Source organism: Mauremys reevesii, linkage group 1, assembly GCF_016161935.1.
Source record: "Mauremys reevesii isolate NIE-2019 linkage group 1, ASM1616193v1, whole genome shotgun sequence".
NCBI classification, from domain to species: Eukaryota; Metazoa; Chordata; order Testudines; family Geoemydidae; genus Mauremys; species Mauremys reevesii.
In genome coordinates, this window is record NC_052623.1 from 116,145,616 (window position 1) to 116,168,110 (window position 22,495).

Consider the following 22,495-nt stretch of genomic DNA (forward strand, 5'->3'; position numbering starts at 1 on the left):
TAAAACTAAATACAGGGTTGATAAAAATAATTGTGACATAACAAAACAGTTTTAAATTACTATCTTAATTTTTTTCCCTTTGCCTCATATCTGCAGCAAATTATTTGAATGTTGTGAAGGCTGATGGGTTTTTTAAAACTATACTCAGTATATCGAAAAGCATCTATTTATCTTATATAACAGTATCTGAGCATCTTCTGAGAATGAGCATTCTGAACATGAAATATTAAAGAATTATTCTATAAGTAGAATACATGTTTTACCTGTGTCCCACAGTTTAGCTGCCTTATAGCCCAGTAAATAAATTTAATTACAGGCATATGTAGTTTAGGGTTCACAAATGGCATCCACTGGAGTTGTTCAGCAACGATAGGTAAAAGCTGGAAAAATGTACATGAAGATAGTTTTATACAGCATCTGTCACTGAGTAAACAACTTAAATTCCCGGATGATAATGGACTGCACATGCAAATACTTATCTGGCAGATCCAGTGCATTGAATACGTTTAGCACACGCACAGCAAGTACATAAAAATTACATAATTATAGTTTAATAGCATGTAACTCAGATTATTTTTTTAAAAAGCTGACTTCTAAAATGGACTCAAAATGTTGCATAAATTCCTGTTTTTCTCAAAAAGTATGCGCCCAATCCATGTGAAATTTCACATAGGGTTAGGATTTATACCCTATGAATTCTCTGTGTAGTTTGTTTGATTTCTCTTTGTAAAATGCACTGACACCTTAACTCTGTCTCCAAAGGAAAGAAATGGCTACTGACTTCTATGGTAAATGATGTTCGTCAAGATGCGTTGTGCACATATACATTCCACTGTATGTGTGCATGTGCACCCAATGCACTTGAATCAAAGACTTTTGCCAGCAGTACTTGGACGTCTTTGTGCATGCTGCTGAGTGTATAAAAGGCGGAGTCACCCTGATTCCCTCTCAGTTCCTTTGCAGCAGAAAAACAATGACACTTCCAAATTACAATAAAGGAAGGCTGGCTCATGGAATGCATATGTGCACAACACATCTCAAAGAACAGTTAGAGTAGACAAAGTACTGGTAACCGTTTTTTCTCCTTCAAGTGATAGTTCACATGTACACCTCTACCCCAATATAATGCTGTCCTTGGGAGACAAAAAATCTTAGCGCATTATAAGTGAAACCGCGTTATATGGAACTTGCTTTGATCCGCCAGAGCGCATAGCCCTGTCTCCCCCCCCCCCCCCCCCCGGAGCACTGCTTTACCGCGTTATATCCAAATTTCTGTTATATCGGGTCGTGTTATATCAGGTAGAGGTGTACATTCCACTGTAGGTGATTTACAAGCAGTTGCCCTGAAGGCAGTGAGACTTCAGAACTACGCAAATAGGGAATGACGTAGAGATTTGTCAAAGTCCACATCAACTCATGATACATGAGTGATGACAGTCTGGAGAAGTGATGACATAGTGTCTGGTGAAAGTATGTATAGATATAGCCACCTTACAGATGCCAACAGTCAATATGTTGTTTAGAAAGGTTCTTAAAGTCCCTTGTAGACTCAGTAATTACATTTGCGAATTCGTAACAGGATCTTATGCATGAAGATATCCAATATGACACTCACTGAGCCAAGACTGCTTGACCTTTTACTCTTTCTGCATAGGCCACAAAGAGTCTAGGTAAGATTCTAAATGACTTGGTTCTATGGATGTAGCAATGTATGGCCCTATGCACATCAAGGTAGTGCAGTCTCTCCCCTCTCTCAGCTTGAAGCTTTGGAAAAAATACTGGTAAATGAATAGTTTGGCTCAGCTGAATGTCTAATCACTTTCAGATGAATTCTGGATGTGCTTCTAAAGCAATTTTATCCTTGTGAAAAATAGCGAATGGATATTAATACCTATTATCTTAGAAACTCTCCTGGCTGATGTAACTGCCACCACAAATATAGTTTTCATAGAAAGGTGGAATAATGAGCAAGATGCCCTGGGCACAAAGGGAGGTCTCGTTAGATGGGACTCTGATAGGACAGTATGCACAAGTGAGTCCTTTAAGAAACATCACTAACATCAGATGTGAGAAAAGGAAAGGTTGTGCAGTAACTGGAGTTCTTCAAGATGTGTGTCCCTATGGGTGCTCCACTTTAGGTGGTGGTGTGTCCCAGTGCCATCAAGCGGAGATTTATGGTAGCTGTGTCCATATGGGTTGTGCATGTGCAGTAGGTGTCTCATGGTGCCACTGGTGCAGCGTGTAGCACGCGCACAACCCGAGCCCTCCAGTTCTTTCTCTACCACAGAGTCCTCACTGCAAACTCCGAAGCAGAGAGCAGGAGTGCAGGTAGTGGAGCACCCACAGGCACACACATCTCGAAGAACTCCAATTACTGTACAAGGAGAGTAACCTTTCCTCCTTCTTTGAGTAGTGTCCCTGTGGGTGCTCCACTTCAGGTGACTGTAGAGCAGTGCCCCTCTGAGGGCTGAGGGGACTTTGGGTTTGTTCAAGTCACTGAGGTAAGTACTGTGAGGCCCACTATGGTGTCAGCCCTGGAGTCCTGTGTGACTGCATACTGCTTTGCGAATGTGTGGACGGATGCCCAAGTGGTCACCTTACAGATCTCTAGTATTGGAACATTATTGAGGAATGCTACTGAGGTTGAAATGGACCTAGCAGAATGTGCTCTAACGTGCTCTGGTGATTCTGGATATGGCAGCACATCTGAATGCATGTGAAAATCTATTTGGATAATCTCTGGGATATAGCATCTCCTTTTGAGAGCTTGGTAGTAGAAATTAAAAGTCTAGGGGATTTCCTGAAAGGTTTGGTTCTTTCAAGGTAGAACACTAGTGCCCTTCTAAGTCTAGAGTGTGTAGGGTGGCTTCTGTTGGAGTACCAAGAGACTTAGGGTAGAATGTCGGTAGGTGAATAGATTGGTTCATGTGAAATGATGGTTACTTTCAGTAAGAATTTAGGGTGTGGCAGACCACACATTTGCAATTCATCAGGGATGTTAACAGACCGATAGTGGGAATGCCCCACCCTTTGAAAACTGAACTCAGGACCTCTCCATTCATCTCCCATTCATAATCCTGGGAGAAGTACCTGCTGAGCGTGTCTGCTGTCGTGTTCTGATAGCCTGGCAGGTAACACACTGTGATGTTTATGTTGTGTTGTATGCACCAATTCCAAAGTCTCATGGCTTCTGTGCAAAGAGAACGTGAGCGAGCTCCTCCTTGCCTGTTGATGCAGCACATGTAGGTGATACTGTCGGTCATAATTCGAATGGATTTGTTCCATATATGAGGTAGGAAATGTCTGCAGGCATTGCGGACTGCTCGTAGCTCTAGGAAATTGACGTGCAGTTGAGTCTCTCCTGCATACCATTTACCCTATATCGTGTGTTGACACATGTGAGCACCCAACCTACCAGTGAGGCATCTGTGGTGATCACTGTTGCTGGGGGCTCCTATTGGAAAGGGATACCCATACAGACATTTTGTGGCCTTGTCCACCATTGTAATGAGTTCAGGACATTTGATAGAACTGTGAGCAGCTTGTGTATGTTGGTATGTATACTGTGCTTAGCCAACCTTGTAGGCATCGCATATGTAGTCTTGCATGTTATACTACAAACGTCATGGCCGCCATGGGTCCTAGTAATTGTTGGACAGCGCGAGCCTGAACTTGAGGACTGACTTGTATGTCTGAGACAAAGTTCGTGAGGTTTGTGCATTTGGTAAGGGGTAATGATGCCTTGGCTTCTATGGTGTCGAGATGTGCCCCGATAAAGTCTAGTTGTTGGACTGGGTTTGTGGTTGATTTCTATTCGTTTATTTGTAGACCCAGCTCCCGGAATAGTGTGATAGTGGACTGGACTGCGTCCATTGTGTCTCGTAGAGTTGGGCCTTTGATAAGGCAATCATCCAGGTCGAGAAAATCATCATTCCCTGTTTGTGTAGATGTGCTGCTACCACCACCAGCGTTTTGGAGAAGACTCTTGGTGCTGCAGACAGGCTGAATGGAAGTACTCTGTATTGGAAGAGTTCTTGTCCTACTGTGAATCATAGAAATTTCCTATGAGCAGGATGAATTGTGATACGTAAATAAGCATCTTGGAGATCGAGGACTGAAAAATAGTCCTCCTTTTGCAGTGCTGGGAGTATCATACCCAATGTGACCAGCTTTTGGGATCTGACGAACTTGTTGGGCTTCCGCAGATCCAGGATGAGTCTCCATCCCCCAGCTTGTGCTGGTTTGTCTTTACCTCCTCTAGTGGGATGTGTCTTGGCTTTGCGCGACCCTCTTGAACAGCTCTTGAAATTGTTTAAAGTCATCCACCGAGCTTGGTGTGTGTGTGGGGGGAGGGACATAATTGCCTCATCTGGGGAGGAAGATGAATTATGCACAGGAGATGTGTCATGGTCTGTGCCCGACTCTGTGTCCTCTCCCCGTTCCTGTGTCTCCGAGGGTTGTGGTGTGGGAGATGCTGGTTAGAGCGCAGTTCACGTCTATGTGCTGTGGACAGTCTAAAATGCTGACCCCTCTATGCGCTCCAGGGTTCCCAATGCACCCATTGCATTGGGAAAGCCATAGGAGGGTACATCCTTGGGGGTCCGCACCATGGTTGGTTCATCCAGTGTGTTGGACCCATGTGGCTCCATGCTGGTCGGTGGGCCTTACATGAGGAGTGATGTGGAGATAGGGGATATTGTCCCTGCATCTCCTCCTCATCATCACTGGAGAACCATGCCATGTCTTGTGGGCTTTGATCTCCACTGGAGCCCGTGGGGGAGCCCTTGGCACCGAGTATTGGTGAATGTGGTGCTGATGAAATGTCTAAGTCTCTCTAGTGCAGCAGAGACTGTGTTGGTGCTGATTTCTGAGTATTCGGTGCCATGGGTGCTTTCCCTTTCGTTGATGGAGTCAGTGCCCACCGGGGTGTTGTTTGGCTAGTGCCGACATGGTGGTGTCTACTGGTGCCGACAGTGTCGGTGGATGTATGGTGCCTGAGACACTCGGTGCCAAGTCCTGTACCGGTGAGCTCGGTGCCATGGAGGAGGCATGTTTGTGTCGGTGCCTCGACTCCGTTTCTTTCTTTCTGACCTTGGCGGTGCCTGGAGCATTATAGGTGCTCACCTGAGAGTAAGATGGCATCGGGGGTAGCGACCTCGCAGGAGACCACCTCTGTTTTTGCAGATCTCTCTGCAAAGATGTTTGAGCACTCTTTTTGTTTTTTTCAGAGGGTAGATCTCCTTTTCCATCTTGAGGAGAGCCCGGAGAGATTGTTTGCTTGTTCTCCTCAGGCTGGAGAGCCTTCTCCATCAAGATCATTTTAAGCCAAAGATTCCTGTCCCATCAGGCTCTGGCTTTCAGGTTGCTGCAGTGGGAGTATTTCTGGGGAATATGCCCCTCACCCAGGCAACACATGCATAAAGAATGTTTGTCTGAAACAGGCATAGCATCGCTCATTTGAAGCCTGGAGACCCCAGCATTTTAACTAGTACCTATCCCTTAAGGGGAGGGGTGGGGGACTGTCTAATGAACTAATAAGAATTTTTTTATTTTTTTTACACTAACACAAACAATCTGTAACAACTTATCTAAGTGCTTATCTAAAAGCTATTTCTTAACGGTTTTAGGGAGAAGTGCTAACACTACCCCTTTGCTCCATCTTAAGCTGAGAACGGTTGAGAAAGAACTGGAGGGCTTGGGTCGTGTGTGCACTACATGCGGCACCAACGGCACCGCGAGGTGACCCGCACGAACACTGTTACCATAAAGCTCCGATTGACGGCGCTGGGATGCACCACCACCTAAAGTGGAACACCCACAGGGACACTACTCGAGTCTTTAATGTGAGGGTGAACAGAGAGGAGGCTAGATGAACTCTAACTGAGGGCATGTCTTCACTAGCTATGTTAATGTGCTGCCACAGCAGCACTTTAAGGTGGTTGTGTAATCGCTGTGTAGAGCTCTCCCAGCGCTATAAAAAAACCACCTCCATGAGGGGAATAGCTACCAGGGCTGGCGCACTGTCTACACTGGCACTTTACAGCGCTGAAACTTGCAGCACCCTGGGGTGTGTTTTTTCCACACCTTGGAGTGTGTTTTTCCACACCCGAGCGAGAAAGTCGCAGCGCTGTAAAGTGCCAATGTAGACAAGCCCTTAAAGCCCTGCTTGTTTTGGTTTTGATGTTTTGTTTTTTTAAAGGTACAGCAAGTAATCTAAGAGGCTCTGAACCTCAGCTCAAGAACATTCATTCAGGTATGCAAATCAGCATGTCCAGAGAGTGCCTTGTTGGTACATAGACTGACCAAAGGCAGGGCTACAAGCATCTGAGGTAAAGTCTGGAATGCTGAGTCACATATTTGAATTATGCCATTTGATCCGTAAGTCACAGGCAGGATCGTACCATAGTTCCGATTTCAGCCTGGAGGCCCTCGCAAAGGTTGACAACGGTCAGAAACCTGTTTCGAGGTAGATAAGCAGTTGCTGGGATTGCACCTATAAATATGACCTTTTTGACAGGAACTGAAGTTTATTTTTCTGCATTTATTCTTAGTCCCAAACGAGTAAACAGCAACTGGCTCTGAAGAACATTGTTCCTACTTGCTCCTTTGACCCAACCTCAGACCAGCCAGACATCCAGGCAAAGAAAATCTGGATAACCCAGAACTGGAGGAGAGCAGCAAGCGCCATATGGCTGGTAAAGACCCTTGGGGCTGATGAAAAGCCAAATGGGAGCACTTGGTACTGGCAGTGAGAGTCTTCAACCATAAATCTCAAATATTTCCTTGGGCCTTGGAAATAAGAGTCCTGTAAACAGAAGGCAGCTTACCAGTCTTCAAGATGGAGGGCAGGGATAATGGACAAAAGGGAAACCATCCTGAACTTCAGTTTTCTGATTAACTTTTTTAACCTCCTCAAATCCAGGATAGGCATTAGCCCTCCTTTTAGCCATTACCAGGAGATAGTCTGGGGGTGGATGAATGAAAAACAATCAAAGTCTTGGGAAGACACTTGGTGGCACTCACTAGCCTTCTTTGATATAGGAGGTAGGGAGGCCAGGGTCTGCCATAAGATCTTAGCAGGATCAAGGTGGGCCTCATTAATAGATAGAGCTACTCTTCCTGGAGCAAAACTGAATTGCAAAAAATGTAATCTGGATAAATCAGAAAATAAAGTTGATGAGACTCAGTACTTTAAGTATTTAAAAAAACAAAACTGATCTATAGTTCAGCACCACTGTTTCCTGGGGATGGCCACTAAAAGATGAGCTTTGTTTTAAGGAATTCCTTCTTTAGTAATTTTTTAAAATTTAGAATTTCTTAATTTAGTGGAAACAGCAAGTGGAAATGGCAGAGGGAGAGAAATAAGTTTTCCTGAGAACTTCAGTGACTCTCTTCAGAGACTATTGTTTGGAAAGGAAAGATAAGGAATAAGGGGGTTAACATACAGTAATAACCCCACCTTTTATAAATCCCCATACTGAATCTTCCAATATGTTTATTAACACATTATTTTAAATTAGGCATGCAGATCTGCTAAGAAAAAAGGATGAGGGGAAAGAACCTGGACAGGTGCAGAGAAGGGCAACAAAAATGATTAGGGCTATGGAATGGCTTCCATATGAGGAGAGATTAAAAAAACTGGAGGCTTGTCTTCAGATACAGCACTGCAGTAGTGAAGATGCTCTCTCTTTGGCACAGTAACATCTCAAGTTGGCATATATAATCCACCCCCCAAGAGGTGGTAGCTATGTTGACAGGAGAAAGTCTCCCATCAACATAGCGCTGACTACCTGGGTGGTTAGGTCAGTATAACTACATTGCTCAGGAGGTATGGATTTTTCACAGCCCTGAGCAATGCTGTTATACTGACATAAGTCTGTAACATAGACCTGGACTGGGACTTTTCTAGCTTGGAAAAGAGACTACTAAAGGGACATTTGATATAGGTCTACAAAATTATGAATGGTGTGGAGAAATTGAATAAGGAAGTGTTATTCATCTCTTTACATAACCCAACAACCAGGGATCACCCAATGAAATTAATAGGCAGCAGGTTTAAAACAAACAAAAGGAAGTACTTCTTCACACAACACCCAGTCAACCTGTGAAACTTGTTGCCAGGGGACGTTGTGAAGGACAAAACTATAACTGGGTTTTAAAAAGAATTCGGTAAGTTCATGGAGAATAAGTCCATCAATGGATATTAGTCAAGATGATCAGAGATGCAACCCCATGCTTTGGATGTCCTAAGACTCTCGCTGCCCTTAAGGGGATGGATTACTCAATTGCCCTGTTCTGTTCATTCCCTCTGAAGCATTTGGCTAGGGTGACCAGACAGCAAGTGTGAAAAATTGGGATGAGGGTGGGGCGGTAATAGGAGCCTATATAAGAAAAAAAGACCCAAAAATCAGGACTGTCCCTATAAAATTGGGACATCTGGTCACCCTACATCTGGCATTGGACACTGTCAGAAGACGGGATAGTAGGCTAGATGGATCATTGCTCTAACCCAGTGTGCCCATTCTTATGTTCAACATTGCAGGTTAGAATGAAGACAGAAATCTGAAAATCCTCTCACTGAAAGAAGTGATCAGGAGTAAGAGATGGCTTACAATGGGACAGGAACTTAGTACCTTATTTTTCTTTAAATTGCCTGTATTTTTGGAGCTATAAGTGTCAAAACGCCCACTAAATATTACTGTCTGAATGAATACTGAACTGTTAACTATGCACAATTATTTTTGTTTTGTTATAGTATTCAAACTATATATAAATAAAAATGGCACACACTGGCCACAAGGTTTAAAAAAAACAATCCAAACCCGTTTACCTTTGCACACTTTTCTTGTGTGTAATTTTTGTGGGTGTATGTTAATGTTTGATTGTCTCTTCCTTCTTCCTCTATTTTCACTTTGAGGAATTGATCTGAGATCCAGTCCATAAGAACAGTTAAAAGCTCATAAACATGTGAATTAAGTGGTACCTGTAACAACCATAACATTAAATAAGATTATGAAGCTTTTCCAAAACATATGGTATAGTATTAGAGCCTCTCAAAGAAAACAGATTGGTATGTCAGAATATGAAAACAGTTTTAACATTTTATTATATGTATTTGGAGTAGGATGGATGAATGCCTAAAAAAATTAGGAGTTTAGACCATTATTTGTGGTGATTATTGGTTGGCAGAAAACACACAGGTACGAAATTTATATAAAGTCCTAGAAAAACATCTTCATGCACAGAATGGGTCTGTTTTACAACTTTGGTCATAAGAATGTGAGGAGAACGTGAAAGACAACTGCATAATTCACAGGTATTGTTAACATGTGGTAATTTTTATGTGGGAAATGTTAGATGCACTAAACAATTCATATCACTTTCTTGTACGTAACCCACTGCTATTAAAATTTACCTCATTAACTGAACATTATTCAGTTGTATTCTAATAATGAATAAGTTAAAAGAATTAAGAACAAGACTTCAGAAGAACAAAACCTCCCCCAACCCCCAATTTGCCTTCTCCAATACATTAACTAAGAATCCCAAATTGGACCAAATTATTTTAGGCTTGTCGGGAAAAAAAAAGCAGATACATTCAAGGAAGTTTCTAGGGTCAGCCCCCAGAGGGAAAAATCTAGTTCCCTTAAAGCAGTGGTCCCCAACATTTTTGTGACCAGTAGCACATTCATGTTTTCAGAAGAGTGTGGCGGGCGCCAACAATTTGTCAAGGCTTATTTTGTATTTGTACATTAAATAATACAAAAAAAAACATATTTAATATTACATAATATATTAATCCACACAGAAGAGAGAAGCCGCGAGGACAGAGAACACTGGCGCCCGCAGCCCCGGAGTACTCTGTCCCCAGCAGGCGCGGGGGCCCGGATTCTCTCCCCTGCTGGGCACTAGGCGAGTCCCGCGCCTGCCGGGGACCGAGAACACCGGTACCCTCAGCCTGAAGCCCCGGAGCTCTCTGTCCCTGGCAGACACGGGGACACAGCTTCTCTCCCCTGCTGGGCACTAGGCAGGCACACATAAATGCCCCGGAGGGCACCTTGGGCCCACTGGCACCACGTTGGGGATCACTGCCTTAAAGCAAAGAGAAAGTTGTGTATAATATTTCAAGCAATATTCCAAATAATTTCATTGTTAGATTTCATAATTACCATAAGGGATATAATAGTGGAAAACTGACAGAAGGCACACTATTAAATAGGACAAAACTGCGGTAAGAAATATTATTTACAAAAGCAAAAGAGAATGCTTCAAGACAGAAGGAAGGAAGGTGACCATATTGCAATCATGTATGAAACATGTCAGCATTTACTAACGTCTGTTAGTCTATAAGGTGCCACAGGATTCTTTGTTGCTTTTACAGATCCAGACTAACACGGCTACCCCTCTGATACTTGACAGCATTTACTCAGTTTTTCCCTCACTAGAGGCTTTTTCTACTATAAGCTCTAAGAGCATAATTGCCTATGACTTACAAGTTAATCTTCCTATATCTGACATCACTTATCAGTTTTTCTTTTCAATTAACTATAAAAAGCTGTACACAGAGATATTATTTACATTGTGGAGTAATCAAAATGTGCTAAGAACTTTCCAAACAGTGGAAGAAACAGACATACAATTTAAAAAGATGACAGATTAAAAGAGGGTTGATGAGATGCAACATAAAAGCTAAGTGATCAGGATGACAATAAGTGCACTTCTTTTTAGTAACATATTTAAATGTTATTCTTTTTCCAGTTAAACACACTCAATTTTCCCCAATGCAATCCCATTGTTCTTATTCCCTGAACACTTTAAGCCAGGGGTAAGCAACCTATGGCACGCGTGCCAAAGGTAGCACGCGAGCTGATTTTCAATGGCACTCACACTGCCCAGATCCTGGCTACCGGTCCGCTGGGTGGGGGGCTCTGCATTTTAATTTAATTTTAAATGAAGCTTCTTAAACATTTTAAAAACCTTATTTACTTTACATACAATAATAGTTTAGTTACATATTATAGACTTACAGAAAGAGACCTTCTAAAAAGGTTAAAATGTATTACTGGCAGGCGAAACCTTAAATTAGAGTGAATAAATGAAGACTCGGCACACCACTTCTGAAAGGTTGCCGACCCCTGCTTTAACCCCTTTCCTAGTATAACTGAGTAGTTCACTCATATCATAAATAAATGACATGAGTAAATGACTTCACTAGTTTCCTGAAGACATATGAAAAGTGGGTCTTCGAGAAAGATATTCCAATATCTAATACACCTCTACCTCAATATAACGCTGTCCTCGGGAGCCAAAAAAAAATCTTACCGCGTTATAGGTGAAACTGCGTTATAATGAACTTGCTTTGATCCACCGGAATGTGCAGCCCCGCGCTCCTGGAGCACTGCTTTACCGCGTTATATCCGAATTCGTGATATATTGGGTTGTGTTATATCGAGGTAGAGGTGTATTCTTAATTAAGACAGAAGTTTCCTTTCCTCCTTGTTTATGCCTTACCTTACAAATTTTTGATGTTGCTGCCATTTTTTCCTGCTTCACAGATTTAATTTCTTGCATTGCTTGAGAAACATCTTTAGATTTCTGTATTGTTAAAAATTCATGCTTCCTCTGCAACAGGATATATTAAATAAATTAGATTTGACATGTTTCTTACAAGGGAAGAAGTAATAAGCAAAAACTAAGTCTCACTTGTAAATTCTCTAAACGTGCTTGTACTTTTCTTGCTTGAACTTCCATCTTCTTGTTCTGCTCACTTACATCACTTAACTAAAAGAATCGGAAAATATGTTTAAAATATTTGTGGATTCAAAAACAGGTTTAAACTCATTCTTTACTTCATATAAAGATTGTTCAAAAATCATTAGTTATGGGCAGCTAGACTTATTAAAGTGCAAGTTTATCTGCTCTTCGTGTGAACAAAGCAATGATCATTCACTTCTTTATAAAGAGAGTCAGCTAGTAAGAGCTCTGCTAACTGTTCAGTGTAACGTATAATAAGCTATGTCCTGTGAATTGAGAATTCAACTTCCAAGCCAAACACTGGGCTCACATTACATACAGACACACCCAAATTCAGAAACCATACCTTCAAGAAGAGTGAGGTTTTCTGAAGAAGACAAATACAATTAATTTGAAATTACCTGCGTGCATAGCTCTATGCATTATATTAATGCGTGTACAGTGACAGTTATAGGTATCTTTACAGCTTCAAAGCCCTATCCACATAACTAATTTCTCTAGAGCAGTCTCTCTGGACAAGCGTCTATATGGTGGAATGAAGTGTACACTATACACAAACTTACACCAGTGCTCTGAAATGGAACTGAGAATTCGCTTTCAGATACTTGACTGGTTGGTTCTTGCTCACATGCTCAGAGTCTAACTGATCACCATATGTGGAGTATGGAAAGCATTTTCCCCTCACGCCAGACTGGCAGGGAGCTTGGTTTTTTTTTGCCTTCCTCTGGAGCAGGGAGCACAAATCACTTGATAGGATCCTCAGGGTCTCTCTCATTTAATCAATCAGGGACTTCGGGCATGGTCTCACATTGGTCTCTCCTGTTCTCTATCTAAAGGCTTGGCTACACTCGCGAGTTACAGCGCAATAAAGGAGCCCTAGGTGCACTAGCTCACTCTCCATCCACACTGGCAAGGCACGTAGAGCGCTGACTCCGTGGCTACAGCGCTGCTGGTTCTCCACCTCGGTGAGTGGACTAACATTTGCTGCACCCCCACTGGAGTGCTGCGGCACCAGTGTAAACCAAGTGTTGCATTACTGCGCTCTGATCAGCCTCTGGAAACGTCCCATAATCCCCTTAAGTCAAGTGGCCACTCTTGTCTTTGTTTTGAATCGCAGCGGGAATGCGGATATGCCCTTTCAAGCTCTGTTCCTGAAAACCAGCTGCTTATCTTCCCCGAGACAAAGCAATCATTAGTGTGGAATGCTGTGAGTGAGAGAGAGGGGCCGGGGGGGGGGGGTCTGCTGCTGTCTGAACTTACATGCTGACATGATCTCAGCCCCCAAAAAACCCACTCCCCGCCGCCAAATACACACAACACACTCCCTGTCATACTCCACCCCACCCCACCATTTGAAAAGCATGTTGCAGTCACTTGCATGCTGGGATAGCTGTCCATAATGCACTGCTCCCAATGCCACTGCAAGTGCCACAAATGTGGCCACACCAGTGCACTTGAAGCTGTCAGTGTGGACAGACTGCAGCATCCCTACTGTGCTCTACGAAGGCTGGTTTAACTCAGAGCACTTTACATCTGCAAGTGTAGCCATGCCCTAAGACACACAACAGTTTAGTCTTCTGAGGGCTGTAATACTTTTGTTAATTCTGGTTGTTGGGTCTAGCTAGCAGTAGCTAGGGGTTTTTAGTGGCCTGTGATATACAGGAGATAAGACTAGATGATCTGGTGGTCCCTTCTGGCCTTAAGCTTTAAAAATTTGACTAACATTTGTCAACTGACTTAACTTTTTCTCACCACACTGGCATAAAGTAGGAGGACATCACAAAAATGCTCCATAATCAATCATGAAAAGGTAAAATAGCATATGTACTCTCGCTTTCCATCCCCCAAAAATAAAAAAAATAAGCTGAAATAATTCACTATAAATCATTCGTAGCAAAGCCAACCTGAGGTAACCAAATGACTCTCCCACTTGGTAACTAACACTGCCTCTATCATTTTGTATTTCAGGATAAACTGAACCTAAATTCTGCAGCAAGGTCACTAGATTTTTCTTCAGCGCACCAGTACAACAAACTGAAAATTGTGCATCATCTCCAATTAAACTTTACAAAAATGATTTAACTGAATCTGAAAATGAGCAATATAAATCAGTATGGTACCCCTTGGGTTATTTAATTTTATCCTGCTCCCACATTTTGAATATGCCACAGATTTTTGTACATATATAACTGCATTGCAGAAGCTGTCCTAAGTAAAAACAAAGGATTTGACAGTTGGGAAGGAAACAGATTTTTAGCACCTGATGAGCATGAGAAGTAGTTTAAGATTATGGGGTAAACATGTTAGCTGGAAGATCCACAGTGAAATATAGTTTAGAGATGACAATTATAACAACATTTTAGGCTTGAAAATTAACAGCTCAGTGAGATGAACAGAACATTTGACACCATTCTGAATAGTTGTTTCCAGTTGTCTTTCTGGGTCTATTATTATTTACACTTAGCTTATATTTTCAAAGTTATATTTACAATTACATATTGTATTTAAAAGCTTAAATTCAGTAGCACAATTCAGCAGCAAAGAATAGATTCCACAACATTATGGAATACACAAAGATTTGCCAATCCTATTATCAGGGCTGCATTCTGAATTTTGTAAGGCTATCTATCCCCGGCATCTCAACTTCCTTGGCAGGATACTGAAATGTTTCTTTTCTTATGAGTGACCTGTTTTCGGCTATTTAGAAGAGTAATGCAAACTTTACCAGTATTTGAGATTATAAAAAAAGACACCAACTGTTAAAAGAAAAACCAAGTTGTAGGAAAGGAACAAGAGTCATTTCTTGTTTAATAGGACTGCAAATACAATCAGTCAACTTTCCAAAAATAATTTAAATTGATTCTAATATTTACAATTTTTCTTGAATAGGTATGAAAATGGATCTTGCCTGTTTTTTTAAAGAGTCATTCATTTCCTTCAAGGTGTCAAATGATGATTTGAGCCTCTTGCTTTCTTTAGTCTTCTCTTTCAAGGTTTCTGACAGCTGTTTAACTTCTGCCTCGTGTTGCTATAGAAAAATATGATTAATGATATACCAACTAGAAACAACTTCTGCAATCAGTATGTTAAAACAGAGGGTCTAATTTTCAGAGGGTCAGGTGTGCAATTTTGCATGCCCAAGTGTGGCTGCACTTTGTGCCCATGATCTTTTGAAAATCAGGACTATCCTGTACATCAAAAAGAATAATAAAATTACAATGTGGTTGTGAGCAATAGCAGGCCTCCTGGCCTTTTTTGGTGAGGTCGCATCTCTCTTTAAATCCACCATAAAATGTATGTATCATATCATCAGATCATCTCTTTTACATGGGTCTCCATAAATCAATTCCATAAATAAAACAGGTGGAAAAACAAGTTAACATGGGAGGGGAAAAAAAGGAGAAACTGATTTTTTACACTAATTATTTGTAAGGCAATACTATGGACCTTAGCCACAAAGATATCAAAATCCTCCCCTTCAGTGCAGCAAATATTCCTAATGGTATAAAGCACCTCAGCAGCCTGCAATGAAGTTTTTCTTGTACTTGGGAAGCTGAATTGGAATTGCTACAAATTTATGCAATACTTTGTTTTAATATTCCGATATAAATTAGAAAAGTGGGTAGCAGTGAAACTGAGAGGTCATGTCATTTTTCCTCTACTACTGATTGACAGTTATGAGCAGCAGCAGAGACATGCATTGAAGCAGAGAACTCAAAAATGGAGGTTTAGGAGGAGTAGAGTAGCAGACACACCTCATTGCAACAGCCAATGGGCTGTAGAGTATGAAAGTGAAGCTCCTTTTTTCCAGCAGACAGAGGACCTTGGGAGACTTCAAATTTCTCAGACACATACTAGCCAAGTTTGATACTTAAAATGACATGCCAAAGTAGACAACACTTTGGTGAAAATACCAAAAGTGTCTCTTTTCCCAGCAGCTGACACAAATGTAGGTAGGAGAGAGAAGGGAACATTTTCCTTAATCTGAGAATTACCATCTTTTGTAATAGTCTTCAAATAGCAGTGAGGTGTTTGGTAAAATTTCAGTAAGTGTCTGCTAAATTTTTCTAGCCCTGCTTTCATGCTCCTATAAAGCCAAGCTGACAAATGTGTCTTAAACAACATCTTAAAAGCTGAAATCTCTGAATGTGACATATAGGCATAGAAAACAAACACGAGCGCCAAAAACCTTTAGCTGGAATGTTCTGGCACCTACCCTCAGAAGTTCAATCCTGGAGACAGTATAAAAAAAAAAGAATTCCAACTGATCATAACAGCAAAAAGCTAGTCTCAGAAAATATAACTCACCTTCTTAACTGAAAAGGAACCAGTTGCCTGCAAGACACTGTTAAGTAGAGTAGCCATGCTGGCAGTGAACCATAGAACTTCAAAGAAAATCAGGAACTTCTCCAAGCTACTGTGTTTTACAGGTTGGCTGGACCATATAACTTATACTAAGAAAATTTACTGAGAGCTTTTAATTTTGTGACATGCCTGCCAGAACGTCTCAGGAAACCAGACTTCAAAAGGGAAATGCTAAATCCTTAAAAATATTTCCTCCTCCTTGGCGCTACAGCACTTCAGAGGCAGTCAAAAGAGCTGTGGAAATGCTGAATTTGAGAGTTTTGTGTTTTTTGTTTTTTTTTTATTATTTCAAAAGATAGATCAAGAGCTTATTAAACTGCTGCTGAAAGTATATCTGGGTTCAGGGGGACAGGAAAAAGTTTAGGAGTCCAGGAATCTTAGGAAAGTACACCGTTACCTCGATATAACGCCGCCCGATATAACACAAATTTGGATATAACGCGGTAAAGCAGTGCTCCGGGGGGGCAGGGCTGCACACTCCGGTGGATCAAAGCAAGTTCAATATAACACGGTTTCACCTATAACGCGGTAAGATTTTTTGGCTCCCAAGGACAGTGTTATATCGAGGTAGAGGTATAATTTAAAAATAAGTTTAAACATAGATCATTTTTCTTTACTATTTTCTCTCATCCTTACACTGCCAAATTATTTTTATAGTAAAAAAGATATATTGCATATAATTATAAACAAAAGAAGTCATACTAAAAATTATTGCAGGAAATAAATTTTAAATGTCATATTTTAAAATAAAATAGCATTAAAACACTCCAGACTGTTGTTTCATGATTCATTAATACATGTCTCAAATGGCTGAAGATATATTACCTTGCTACCTTCAGCTTTCTGTCTCACAATCAATGTTCTCATCCCTTTTCCTTAAATACAGAACAAATTACTACCCAAGGTTAAGTTTAAACTTTATGAGAGCAGTTTTTCCTAATTCCATTCCATCCTGCTCTTACCCTATCCCATTCCTCATTAGAAGGCTTCCTCCGAAGCCCACTGAAAAGACAGAGGACTTCAATGAGCTTTGGATCAGGCTCTTAGTCTCTTTCTTCATTCACTTATTATTACAGCTATTCAAGGGACAATTCTGTTTTGAAGAAACTTTCAAGGTTTCAAAATTTCAGAGCAGAGTTTTTCATCCCAAATCTCTCTGAAACAGGCAGAGCAGGAACTTGAATCTAGGTCTCCCGTAACTCAGGCCACAGAGTGTATGCGTCTCTCTCTCCCCTCACCCCAGACCCCCAATCCTCTGACAAAATTTTTGTCTAAATCAATATAGCTCCACAAAATATTTCGGCTTCGAAAAAACAACATATTAACAAAATTTCATTTAGGTGAAAATGTTCCAACCAACTATTTCCTAATGTATCACAAAATTTTAGATGAGTTATCTCCAACCATTCTTTCTGATATGCAGAACAAAGTCACACACGTGGTTACATTTAATTATTCTTTTAGAAATGGATAATATTGTTCTCCAAATTATAACAGCAAAAGGCAACCCCTGAACCAGACTGTTAAACTCATCTTTCTGAGAAAGCAACTACTAATAACCAAAATACATAGCAATATTACTTTATCCTTATATATCAACCTTTCATCTGAGGATCTCAAAGCTCTTTACAAAAATGAGAATTATCTCCATTGTGACGTCCAGGTGATGAAACTGAGAGACTGAAGAAATAAGAGAAATGGCTTGCCCCAGATAACGACGCTTGCCCAAGAAAATAATTCTAATACAAATTACTGTACCTCCTTTATAATTTGAAATTTTGCATGAACTTCCTCTTCCACACCTCTTATCTTAGTCAAAGCAGCTTCATGTTTGAAAAGCAATGCTTCTCTTTCAGCTAAAAAATGTTCTCGTTTCTGAAGTTGCAGAGCATACTCCTGCTGTGCTGAATTTTCTTGCTGTGTCAGAAAAAACGAAGTTATAAAAATGAAATTATTATAACTTATATTGAAATACAGTCATTTTGTCAGGGATACTTTCAGTTTTAAGGAAATGTATATAACAGACTGCATGCATGGTTCACTGAGTATAAGCACCACTTTGGTGTAGTGGGACACAATGCTGAAAACAGACTACTTTCAGTACCTCAACACAGTGATCCAACTGACTCCCATTGGGGATGGGATTGTTCGGCCTCTGAAAATCAGGCCACTTCTATTTAGGTAACTAGGGTTTAGAACAGGGGTAGGCAACCTATGGCATGCGTGCCGAAGGCAGCACGTGAGCTGATTTTCAGTGGCACTCACGCTGCCCAGGTCCTGGCCACCGGTCCGGGAGGGCTATACATTTTAATTTAATTTTAAATGATGCTTCTTAAACATTTAAAAAACCTTATTTACTTTACATAAACAACAGTTTAGTTATATATTATAGACTTATAGAAAGAGGCCTTCTAAAAACGTTAAAATGTATTACTGGCACACAAAACCTTAAATTAGAGTGAATAAATGAAGACTCAGCACACCACTTCTGAAAGGCTGCCAACCTCTTGTTTAGAAGCTTAACTTTAGGCACCTAGATCTGAAATTTTTGGTTAATACTAGTTATTGTAATACATTGCCTTTTATCTGAAGATTTCAAGCCCCCTCCTCTATCCACAAGACAACATTGCCTCATTAGACAAGTTGTTAAAGCCTCTTGCAATACAACGGCTTACATTATGCTGTAGAATGATATGAAGAGCAGCTTTTAAAAAAAAATACTCTAAATATTCTAATATTTAGAATATCCAGTTCTTACCTGCAGTTTCTGATGTATGACATATAGTTCATCATAAATCTGGTTGATGTGAGATGGTATTAATCTTTGACCACTCAATACCTGAGTTTCTGGTTTGCTCACCATCTTCCTAATCAGACCACTACTGATATCATGGTCACTACATGTTACTGTGTTTGCAGCCAAATTGGATGGTAGGGTGACATCTAAGAAATGAAAAGAACACATTTTATAAAAATTATTCTTGCAGTTTAGATTAATAAATTAGATGCTCAGTTATTGTTACATAAAAGTAGAAACACATTTTAGGCTTTTGTGATTAAATAGCAGTGTAACAGGTACTAAAGTGAAAAGTTAGTCTGAGTATCTCCTGAGATACTATGGGTATTTGTTCAAAACCTTTATCATCTATTTCCTGTGATTCATTTTGGCCTATTATTAGTTTTCTGATCAGTGCAGTTTTATACATAAATTATATCCTCAGCCTACACGCAGAAGTCCAACAGACATCACTAGAAGATCTGTGCACAGACTGAAGGTACAATATAGCTATTAAGCAGTAACTATTTCTCAGTGTTTTGACTGGTTCTTTTGGCGATGGTGGGAGAACATGAAGGAACATTATGAGGGATGTTTTTATGTGGAAGTCAAATAATGTCTTGGAACAGTGTTATTTAATCAGACCACCTATTCTTAACATTGAAAATGTTTCATTTTATAAACTGAAAATACTATGTTAATAATAGCTGGCTTTTCCTTTTTCTCTATTTCTTAATCCATAACGTACAATAATCAGAACTGCATTGTCAGAGACTTTAAAAGGCCAAGCTTTTAGAAAAGAATTTGTCTTGTTTATATATAATACAATTATGACAAGAGCAACTAAAACATTACATCTCAAAACTAAAATATAATTTACTCAATTAATTGTATTAATTGGATTATGAAAAAGATTCAGTTGAAACATGAATAAAGGTTTTATTTTTCATAAAAATAAGTCAAATGTTATGTGATAAATTGAAGGTGAATTTAATATTTTTCTGATTACCTGTTTCTGTATATATGTACGTGACTGTATTTGGAATTGCATCAGTTGCAGAGACATTTATGACCTCTTCCTCTAGTTCTAGCTGACTTGAATCATAGAGCGAATCCAGCTCATCATCAAAGCTAAAAAATACAAATGGATGACATGAATCTGAAATTATTCAGTGCCATTCTAAAATGTTATGCATGTAATGTAAAGAAGATTTGCATACTAATACAACTGTTTCTCATTCCAGCATATTTACATTTGACTGAATGCAAAGAGACAACACTAACTAATTTGAAAAGCACTTTGAGATCCCTTCAAAATGAAAGCACTTATAAAATAAGATATTAACTACAGTCAAACAATGAAATTGATGACTTAGCAAAACCCGTGGAACAAGTAAACGATCTAATTTTCATAAATAAATCCTTATATGCATGCAACAACTAAACCACTTTTATAACAGATCAAAGCACAACTTTTTTTTCTTGCAAACAGGATATCCAGAGAAGAAAATAAAAGGTGTGACATATGTTCTCTTTCAGCTTGGTGCATTGGGGCATTAAGAGTATCTCGCTAAATAGATTTAAGACTATCTTGTCAACTCTGGCTGTTTCCCTTTCTCCTCACTTGTTTAGTCCCTGATATATCTTAATCCCTGCATCCCACAAGCTGAGCCCTACACATATAGTTAACTCAAAATTTTATCGCGCTTAAAAAATTTAATCGTGATGAACTGCACTGTTAAGCAATAGAATACCAATTGAAATTTACTAAATATTTTTGGATGTTTTTCTACATTTTCAAATATATTGATTTATATTACAACACAAAATACAAAGTGTACAGTGCTCACTTTCTATTATTTTTTTATTACACATATTTGCACTGTAAAAATAATAAACAAAAGAAATAGTATTTTTCTATTCATATCATACAAGTGCTGTAGTGCAATCTCTTTATCATGAAAGTGTAACTTACAAATGTAGATTTTTTTGTTACATAACTGCACTCAGAAACAAAACAGTGTAAAACTTTAGAGCCTTCAAGTCTTCTCAGTCCTACTTCTTGTTCAGCCAATTGCCAAAACAAACAAGTTTGTTTACATTTATGGGAAATACTGCTGCCTACTCCTTATTTATAATGTCACCTGAAAGTGAGAACAGGCATTCGCATGGCACGTTTGTAGCTGGTGTTGCAAGGTATTTATGTGCCAGATATGCTAAACATTTGTATGCCCCTTCATGCTTCGGCCACCATTCCAGAGAACATGCTGATGATTCGTTAAAAAAAAAATTTGTTAATTACATTTGTGACTGAACTCCTTGGGGGAGAACTGTATGCCTTTGGCTCTTTTTTATCCTCATTCTGCCATATGTTTCATGTTATAGCAGTCTCGTATGATGACCCAGCACATGTTCATTTTAAGAACACTTTAATGCAGATTTGACAAAACGCAAAGAAGGTACCAATGTGAGATTTTTAAAAATAGCTATGGCACTAAACCAAAGGTTTAAGAATCTGAAGTGCCGTCCAAAAATCTGAGAGGGACAAGGTGTGAACATGCTTTCAGAAGTCTTAAATGAGCAACACTCAGATGCGGAAACTACAGAACCCAAGCCACCAAAAAAAACAACCTTCTAATGGTGGAATCTGACTCAGATGATGAAAATGAACATGTGTTGGTCCGCACTGCTTTGGACTGTTATTGAGCAGAACACATCATCAGGAAGGATGCATGTCCTCTGGAATGGTGGTTGAAGCATCAAGGGACATATGAATTTTCAGTGTATCTGGCACGTAAATATCGTGTGATGCCAGCTACAACAGTGCCATGCGAATGCCTGTTCTCACTTTCAGGTGACATTGTAAACAAGAAGCTGGCAGCATTATCTCCTACAAATTGTAACCAACCTTGTTTGTCTGAGTGATTGGCTGAAGTAGGACTGAGTGGACTTGTAGGCTCTAAAGTTTTACATTGTTTTTTTTTTTGAATGCAGTTATATTTTGTATATAATTCTACATTTGTAAGTTCAACTTTCATGATAAAGAGACTGCACTACAGTACCTGTATTAGGTGAATTGAAAAATACTTTTTTTTTAATTGAAAAATTGTACAGTGCTAATATTTGTAATAAAAATAAATATAAAGTAAGCACTGTATTTTGTATTCTTGTTGTAACTGAAATCACTATATTTGAAAATGTAGAAAACATCCAAAAATATTTTTTAAAATGTTATTCTACTATATTATTATAGGATCTAATCACACCAGCCATGCCATCAGGGGCTCATTCACCTGCACATCTACCAACGTGATATATGCCATCATGTGGCAGCAATGCCCCTATGCCATATACATTGGCTAAACCGGACAGTCTCTACGCAAAAGAATAAATGGACACAAATCTGACATCAGGAATCATAACATTCAAAAACCAGTGGGAGAACACTTCAACCTCTCTAACCACTCAGTGACAGACTTGAAGGTGGCAATTTAACAACAAAAAAACTTCAAAAACAGACTCCAAAGAGAAACTGCTGAACTTGAATTCATATGCAAATTAGATACAATTAACTTAGGTTTGAACAGAGACAGGGAATGG

At 39.8% G+C, this 22,495-nt stretch overlaps 1 protein-coding gene across 9 annotated transcripts in view; it reads right to left on the reverse strand.

The window, feature by feature from the left end:
- CCDC138 (coiled-coil domain containing 138) overlaps nucleotides 1–22,495 on the reverse strand; it is a 96,959-nt gene that overhangs the window by 68,103 nt on the left and 6,361 nt on the right. For 7 of the 9 annotated variants that reach the window (XM_039529928.1, XM_039529887.1, XM_039529877.1 and 4 more), the window contains 8 exons: nucleotides 19,905–20,026; nucleotides 18,878–19,062; nucleotides 17,878–18,036; nucleotides 14,663–14,782; nucleotides 11,704–11,781; nucleotides 11,512–11,622; nucleotides 8,831–8,983; nucleotides 264–380 (listed from right to left, as the gene is read on the reverse strand). In XM_039529928.1, coding sequence (XP_039385862.1) covers nucleotides 264–380; nucleotides 8,831–8,983; nucleotides 11,512–11,622; nucleotides 11,704–11,781; nucleotides 14,663–14,782; nucleotides 17,878–18,036; nucleotides 18,878–19,062; nucleotides 19,905–20,026 — 1,045 coding nt within the window. Of the gene's footprint in view, nucleotides 1–263; nucleotides 381–8,830; nucleotides 8,984–11,511; nucleotides 11,623–11,703; nucleotides 11,782–14,662; nucleotides 14,783–14,971; nucleotides 16,598–17,877; nucleotides 18,037–18,877; nucleotides 19,063–19,904; nucleotides 20,027–22,495 lie in introns of those variants that run through there. The other 2 variants (XM_039529896.1, XM_039529947.1) reach the window with 2 other exon arrangements.